This window comes from Vespula vulgaris, chromosome 21 (genome assembly GCF_905475345.1).
Source record: "Vespula vulgaris chromosome 21, iyVesVulg1.1, whole genome shotgun sequence".
Lineage (NCBI taxonomy): Eukaryota > Metazoa > Arthropoda > Insecta > Hymenoptera > Vespidae > Vespula > Vespula vulgaris.
The window spans coordinates 2,948,457-2,957,500 of record NC_066606.1 but is presented as its reverse complement, the minus strand read 5'-3'; the positions used below and the strand labels follow the sequence as shown (position 1 = coordinate 2,957,500).

The following is a 9,044-nucleotide window of genomic DNA, read 5'->3' as shown; positions in this document are numbered from 1 at the left end:
CTTCTCTCTCTCTCTTTTTTGCTCTTTTTCTTTCTCTCTCTTTTTCTCTTTCTCTCTGTTTCTCTTTCTCTCTCACGCGCGCGTATTGTCACGAGAATTCTTATAACGTCGTTTGTGGTTCCTAATTTGTTAAACTATTAATTTAAAATATTACGAATATTACACGACCGTATATGAAGATGATTATCAGGAGATTCTGAGTCCGACGATAAAAATCGTTTGACGTGTGATAGATACGTAAGATTTTACGTAAATTATGAAAGCGATCGCGCACAAGATAATCAAAAATAATATTTATACACGTTTCTTACATATCTTTCGTGGGGAAAAAAAGAAACCAAAAAAGAAAAAAAAAAAAGAGAGAAATTTCAAATAAGATTAAAACATAATCGTTCGCTTGATTATTACAAGTAATACGTTTTAAAGCGCGTGTGTGTTGTTGGCTTTTATTATTTTCTTTTTTTTTTTTTTTTTAATAAATCAAACGAATTATGCGAATCTAATCTATCAGAAAAATTTATTAGTCAGTCGATTTTATCTTCTTTTTCTTCTTCTTTTTCTTATCCTTTTAACCCTTCACGATGAACATCGTCCAATCTCTATAGTGTTTCTAGTCCGTTTAAAAGGTATTACTCTTGTTACTTTAAGTTCTTATTCGACGCACGATATTTACTTATCTTTTTTTTTTTCTTTTTTTTTTTTTTTTTGACCAATTGTCAAAAACTGTGAAACGTAGTTCCCGCAACTGAGTATAACCATTGAGTTATTATTGCAAATTAACAATATTAAACGGAAAAACATTTATTGAAGTTTTTTCGTTCGAATAAATAGTATGATAATATATGTATGTAATTTCACTCGAGTAAAAGACGTAGCAGTTGTCTTGTACGCTTTTTTTTTTTTTTTTAATTTTTCTCATCTACTATAGTTTTAATGATATACTCGGGCTTTAGTATCAAGGACTACCAACTATTCCTCGTAAACGAGGTAAGATAATACGAGGTAAGAATATTGTGTAATATTATTTTAATTATTCCTCTATACTTTTAAGTTACGATCCTCGGTGAAAAAGTTTTAACACATTTTCTCTCTCTCTCTCTCTCTCTCTCTCTCTCTCCTTCTCTCTCCCTCTCTCTCTTACTCACTGCATTTGCGGGGTTAGTTTACGTTATCTTTCTTATTTTATTTTATTTCATTTCAGTTTTTTTTTTTGGTGGTTTCTTTTACCCGTAATAATTTTTAAATATCGCCGATCGTAAGGGTTGTAAAAATAAATAATCGAAAATATTTTACGTGTCGCAATTAAATGATTCCTGTTTTTTCCAGTTCTTTTTAAGTTCTTTTAACAAGTGCAAAAATTTACGATTGCGTAAATGAGTTTTCTTTTTTCTTTTTATTTTTCTTTCTTCTCTTCTTCTTTTGTCCTTTTCTTTTTATTATTATTGTTATATATATATTTTTTTCTTTTTGATTCGATCTACGCGTTACGAAATCGTTTTCCCTTTCGTAAAAGTTACCTCTGGCGTTACGTTAAATTTTCGCTTCAATTTTGTCACGAACTCGAGACCTAAATGAATCCGCACAAACTACAGGTCAGTAGATTACACAGCTCGTGTATGCGTGCAGTGTCACGCAAAACAGGATGATTTAATGTCAAAGGTGAAACCAAACTCGAGCGCGGGACCTCGATCAAAATCGATTTTATATCATTCGATTTGTGTCATTCGAAATACTTTAAGTGAGGCTCCATTTTCGTTGAAAAAAATCCTACGTTTCGATAAAAATAGATTGAAAACTTGTTAGACTTAAAACGAGTTATTATCGAACGATATTATTATCTTTATCGCAATTTTTTCTTCTTTTTTTTTTCAAAATGTATTTTACAATATTTTACGTTCGACGGCAACGAACAAGCGATCGTTTCGAAAATATTATCAACTTCTCGCGATTCATTCTTTTTTCCCTTTCTTTACAAATTTGTACCAAAGAAAGAAAGAAAAGAGAAGAAAAAGAAAAACAGAAAGAGAAACAGGACCAAAATTTTATATAATTTAAATTATACATAAGTCTTCCCAAAAGTTACCCCAGCAATAATTTTGTGCCATAACAACGACTATTTACGATTATTTATTTTCGTAAATTCGGAACTAACTAACGAACTAACGAACTAACGAATGAACGAACGAACATAAATCACGATCAAATTAACGAGACTAAATTTCGAATTTCCACGTTCTCATTTTTCTTTTTTCTTGTCTGTTTTCTTCAATTCGTTCGTTTCATTCGAAACTTGTAATCGATCAAACGAGCAGCGCACAAATGAAAATGATATGAACGAGAGGATGGATATATGAAGTTGGGTGGAGAGGGGAGGGGAGTGTGATTGGTTGATTAGTTGAGGGAGAAAGAGGGAGAAGAGGGGGAAATTAGAGACTCTAATACGATCGAATTACATAGTTTTCTATCGACACTGGGACTCTCTTATCTTTACAACATCTACTCCTATCTTCACCCTTACTTCCAACCCCTTTCCTTTTCTTTTTCTTCTTTTTTTTTATTCGATAAAACTCGCGCACATATTCAGTATAAATATTACATACGAATATATATATATATGCGAATATTCATATGTTCGTGCAATATATAAATATATATATATATGTGTATGTATATATATGTATGTATATATATATATATATATATATATATATATATATATATATATATGAAACGATATGTCCAGTAAATAAATACGGATAAAATTTTCGACATTAATAATAAACCGTTTCGTTAAACGTCCGAGCAACTGTTTAATTTGTCAACGTTGACCTTTTAAAGCAGTCTATTAAACGGAGAATCGATCAAAAAGAGAGAGAGAGAGAGAGAGAGAGAGAAAGCAAGGTGCCGCGAAGCAAATATTAGCTTCATTAAACATGTAGCCAGGGTTTTTCACGAATTACGAATGAAACGGTGCATTGTCATTTTCTCTTTTTCGAACGGCGAGATCATATTTGTATAGTACTTCGTATTGACGTATAAACGTATATTCCAGATATTTTAATATCCGTGTCATTGAGAAGAAAAAGAAAAAAAAAAAGAAAAAAATGATCGATTTCGTTTACGTTGTCTGCTTCTTGACTTTGATCGTTTAAAAAAAAAAAAAAAAAAAAGGAAAGACAAAAAAATATATATATATATAAACTAAAGCGTGTATAAAAAAAAAAAGAAAAAAAATTAAAAAGCAAACAAAACGAAAGAAAGCAACTCGCGACTCCCAAATTACGTGATACGTGACCTTTTTTATTTTTTATTTTTTTTTATTTATTTTTTATTTATTAACCTTTATGATTTGCATCTCTTTTTTCTTTTCTCTTTCTCTTTTTCTTTCTTCTTTAAAGAAAAAAGATTAAAAATATTTTCGTCTTTTGTTGTCGCTGCTTATACTATTGCTGTTATTGTTCTCGTTGTTGTTATTGTTGTTGTTGTTTTCGTATCGAAGAAAAAGAGAAAAGAAACAAAAAAGGAAAAAGAATCTTCTCCTCTCTCCCTTAACACACGTATACACGCACACACGTACACACAGACAGATAAACAAATACTGAGAGAAAGATGAGTATCTTGATAAAGATATAGCAAACGATTTTTCCTTCGAAAGATCGATTGTTTCATTTACAGTTCCTGAAGGATTTCGTATTTGAAAGATCGGCGTGTCCCCATTTGCATCGGATTCACCGATAAACTCAACGAATTATATTATATTAACCCTCGATACCAAAATGTTCCTTCATTTGTTCCACGAGAATACTCTATATGTGTAAATATTAAATATTATACATACATACATACATAAATACATAAATACATACATATATATGTACGTAATTTCGTACGTATAAACAAGTATATACATAAACAAATAAATGCAGCGAATAATCGACGGTGATCGAAGATGCAATGTCGTTTAAGGAAAAGAAAAAAAAAAAGAATGAAATAAAATAAAATAAATAAAATAAAATAAAATAAAATAAAATAAATAAATAAATAAATGGAGTCCGATGCATCCACAACGATAACGTCAAGATTATTAATTAAATAATGTGTGATAATAGACCGATGTTTTTAAACGTAAGATCAGAAATTTCGAGCTTAGCCGGATAGATCGACTTTCCTCTTTTTATCTTGATAATTCTTCTTCTTTTTTTTCTATTTTCTTTTCCTCTTTTCACGAGTAAAAAAAAAATGAGGACTATCACGAACACGGATTTTGCTGTGTTCGAAGGGAAAAGAAAAAGAAAAGAAAAAGGAAAAAAAATAAGAAAATAGTGATGAACGTACGATATCAAAGTTTGATTGGATCGTAAAAAACGAAAAAAGAAAAAGAAAAAAGAAAAAACGAAATAGAAAAATAGATTTAAAAAGAAAAAAAAAAGAGACTAGTTGCGAATCTCTCGGGAAAGCTCGAAATCGATGAACAGCTCGAATTTTTTTTTTTTTTTTTTTTCTTTTAATCGAAAGAAAGAAAGAAAAAAAATACACGTACATACAGTTACATACACACAAATACAAGCTGGTTAAACCTTCCACCTATTTCATAATCGATGTAATTATGTTAATAAATATTCCTATCAAAGGTGTCAATCTCATCTCTCTCGATGGTACTTAAGACGAAAATGAAAAAAAAAAAAAAAAAGATTAATACAAAGGAGAAATAACAAAATATAATGTTCGAATATAAGTATAAAATAATAATAATAAAAAAAAAAAGAGAACGAAAATATGTATTTTCTCGTGGCACTCGCCTAACTTTAAATCTTGATCCGACATTGCGCGCGCGGCTTATAAGCTTAAATCATGAATTTTTGTACATAATAAATAAATAAATAAATAAATAAATAAATAATAATAATTATTATTATAATAATAATTATACCTTTACTACGTGGAAAAGAAAAAGGAAAGGAAAGAAAGAAAATGAAAAGTGAAAAAAAATTATAAAAACACGCAAAAAGTAAAAAATAAAGTAAGGAAATGAAAAAAAGAGAGAGAGAGTGAGAGAGAGAGAGAGAGAGAGAGAACACAAAAGATGTCTACGAGTTAGTAATAAATAAAGCGATGATTGAGAAGAATATTAAGGAAGGAAAAGAAAAGAAAACACGATTGTACGATTTAAAAAAAAAATAAATAAATAAATAAAAAAGGTTTACTTAGGTATCCCTCTCTAATCTCGTCGCGAATTAATGGCCGACAACGTTTAGCGTATAAACTCGATTACTCGTTTATATGCGATGTATTTTTGTGAAACAGTATTGAAAGTGCTACTGTTGTACAGTTATTATTACGTGGTAAATAAATGAATAAATAAATAAATAAATAAATGAATAAATATACGTACAAACACGTATACACACACACACACGCATATACACATACATACATGAACATACAATGTAATGTACCTAACAATGTACATAGATATATTTAATTAAAGTGAATATGAATTTGTGTAAACACACTGTCTCGATCATTTATCCTAATTATCCTTGATCTACGTAATAAAATTTTCATTTAATTCGATATTATTATTCTCTCAAATATAATGATAATTCGCTAATCGTATTTTAACAGATTTATCTCGAATTTGTCATTATTTGAAGATTAAAAGAATAAATATATATCTAAAAGAATAAAAATATATTTATTTTTATAGAATACAAATAATTATTTGCCTATCCCTATTCGTCCTCTCTCAGTCTTCATAATAACGATGAACGACGTTTCAATCATGCTAGACAAGTTATCGATTAAATACCTAACAGCTACAAATATAAATAAAAAAAGAAAAAAAAAATTATAAAAAATAAAAAATACGAATAGATAATGTCTACACCGATACATCTACATCATCTTTCATTAGTATCCTTAAAAAAAAAAAAAAAAAAAGAATGCTATTACATTTGTAAAATAAATGTATACGTGTTATTAAATAAAAAAATAAATCATATACAAGGTGTTACCATTAACACTGTTCGACATATCACTTTCGATTAGTATGATAACGATACGAGATATATAAACGAATGGTATACGATGTTAATAAAGATAAAAAAAAAGAAGAAAAAAATATATATATATATTATGTATATACACACACAAAGTGTCGTGTGCTCGTAAACGATAAAAAGAGATAGAATTAATGCTACACTTTTTTGTATCGGTATTAATGTATTAAAAAAAAAAAAGGGAGATAAGTAAAAATCTTTTTGTCGATAGCTGTAGATATTCATATACATACGTAATTAAATGCAATATGTATCTATGTATTGGAAGAATTATTTTATTAACAAAAAAAAATAAATAAATAAAAAAGTAATGGAAAAGTAGAGTTCAAGAAGACGATATCGATAATATACACGAAAGCCTTCTTTATTTCTAATGTATAGATATGTAGATGAAACAAAAGCTCGATTGTATAGTATTGAAGACCGACGATTTAATCGATACAGAAATATTGTCGGTCTGTTTCACTTGTATTCGTTTTACAGGTTACAACCATCTCCATATTCTGAAACTATAGAGGGACTGCCAGTGCAGAAGAATAAACACGAGAACTTCGATATTTTATTTCTCCATTTTCAGATATCGTATGGATGAAATCTCACGATATCAATATTCCGAAAGTATCAGAACTTTCGCTATTGGAACTCTACCTTCACTCGACGATTCGTCAAAAAATCATAAAAATAAAAATTCGAAGTGGGAACTTCGTGATACTATTGTGTTACGTGTCTTGTTTTTTAGTATTATTATTTTTTTTATTTTATCTAACAATGTTATTGCATCTGACGCATGCACGCGTGTGTATCTACGTGTATGTATGTTTGTACGTTTTTATCTATGATTTCTGTGTGAATCATTTTTTTATTTATTTATTTATTTATTTATTTTTTTTTTAATACAAGAGTTCGTCAGAAATATATTTTGCATTTTGATAGAATTCTTTTATAACGATCATGAATACATATAATAATATATATTTAATTTCGATTATATGTATATATTCTAGAATAATATAAAAATAATATAAAATTAATATAATAATCTATGTGTTTGTAATTTTTCAAAAACTCTCTATTACTTTTCTTCGATCCAGATGAAATTTTATATGATTGATCTTTATGATCCGACGAAAAGTTTAGGCTACTTAGCTTGCACAAATATTAACTATAAAACAGACTATACATATGGCTTTATATGAGTGAAAGAGAGAGAGAGAGAGAGAAGAGACACGTGTTTCAGTATACGTACTTACAAAAGTCGTACAAAAGAAGTATAAAAAAGTACAAAAATGTTTTTTTAAACTTTAACTGTCCATATATATATATAATAAATATAACAAATATAATATATATATATATCGAGTATAATATAATATATAATATAATTATAAATCACAATAATTATAAATAATTTATCAATTCATCTCTAACTAAGCTACTTATATACAGAAATTGAATGGTCCGAACGAATCCATTTGTCGTTTGAAAGGGAAGGAAAATATTTACTTAGAAAAAAGAATCGAGTTAACACAGACACGACCGGATAATACCAAGTTAATTAAAAGGAAACAAAAGCTTCAACGTTTTTTCTCTTTTCTCTTCTTTTTCTTTTCTTTTCTTTCTTCTTTTTCTTTTTCTTTTCTCTCTCCTTACATTCCCAGGCGTTAAATGTTTCATAAAAATCTTCCTCTCGTGACTTCAAACGTCTAACTTTTACTAACGATGTAACTTTAAATTTTACACCTTACAAATTTTACGATACGTCCAACAAATAAGTAATATCGTTTATGTATCTTTGATATTTTTTTTTATAATTTTTATATATTCTATCATTGATTTATTTATCGACGTTATTATCTAATTCATTGATTTACGAATTTCAAGTTTCAATGTTGATTTTGTTTTTTTGCAAATTCTCATTAAAATAAATCAATTATGCATATATATTTATATATCCTTTTTCTTTTTTAATCGTTCGTATTATTCACGCAAACGATAAATGGAAAATAACATCGACCAAATTCGAAATGATGATCGGAAATAACGAAAGAAAACAATATATACGAAGTGATATCATATGAAATATGAAAAACGAAAATAATAAAATCCATTGATCGGATATGAAAATGAAAAACTGTTTTTATATATGATATAAATTTATTGTATCGTCGTAATCGTGAACTCTCCTTTTCAATTCCCTCTCAAATGGGATTGCATGTAAATCCCGTCACTGTTAATTCTACGATATTCTTGTAACGGTATAACAAGTTTTAACAATATTCTCTCGTTTCTCGTATTTGCTTCTATTTTAACGAATGTACATGACGTAGATACTTATGTATACATATTTCCAACAAAAGGATTTAAAAAAAAAAAGAAAGAAAGAAAGAAAAATAAGAAAAAAGAAAAAAGATGAAAAGGGATGGTTTTACGAAGATGGAGAGTAAAAGATAAAGAACAAAATTCTTTTTAACGTTAACAATGTGTTGAATAAAGGATCTAAGTATCTCATTTAAAAAAAAAAAATTCAAAAAGAAAATGTATATATATATATATATATATATAAAGAAGAAATGATATAAAAAATGAAAAAAGAAAAAAGAAGAAAGAATAGACGAACGAACGGAGCGAACAAAGCGCAGAATTTGTATTCAACGTCGAAAGGGGATGGTTAAAGATAAGATAAAAAAAAAGAAAATGAGGAAAGGAAAGAAAAGAAAAAGGAAATCGAGGAGAACAAAAGGGAGAAGACAGTTTAAAGAGAGAGGGAGATAGACGAGAAAATGTCGTAGTTGGTATAATTTGAGAATTAAACGAGAGTCAAACATTTTTCATTCTTCGTAAAACATTCTTTCCTTCCGGATTCTTTTTCAATCCGATTCTTCAGTAATATTACTAACAACGAGCTATTTGATATAATAAAAGAAAAGAAAAGAAAAAGAAAGAGCCATTTTTCTGATTAAAATGTGAATATTACTGTTACTCGAA

General features: G+C 28.0%; 1 protein-coding gene across 4 annotated transcripts in view; it reads left to right on the top strand.

Moving 5' to 3' along the window:
• Window positions 1-6,813, top strand: part of LOC127071194 (protein tramtrack, beta isoform) — a 75,211-nt gene extending 68,398 nt beyond the window's left edge. For 2 of the 4 annotated variants that reach the window (XM_051010189.1, XM_051010183.1), the window contains exon 5: window positions 1-5,510. This exon is cut by the window's left edge and continues 4,687 nt beyond it. Coding sequence is in view for 2 of the 4 variants with exons in the window: in XM_051010195.1 (XP_050866152.1) it covers window positions 6,543-6,574 (32 nt within the window). In the remaining 2 variants the exon portion in view is untranslated. Of the gene's footprint in view, window positions 5,511-6,542 lie in introns of those variants that run through there. The other 2 variants (XM_051010195.1, XM_051010197.1) reach the window with 2 other exon arrangements.
• Window positions 6,814-9,044: the final 2,231 nt, after the last annotated feature.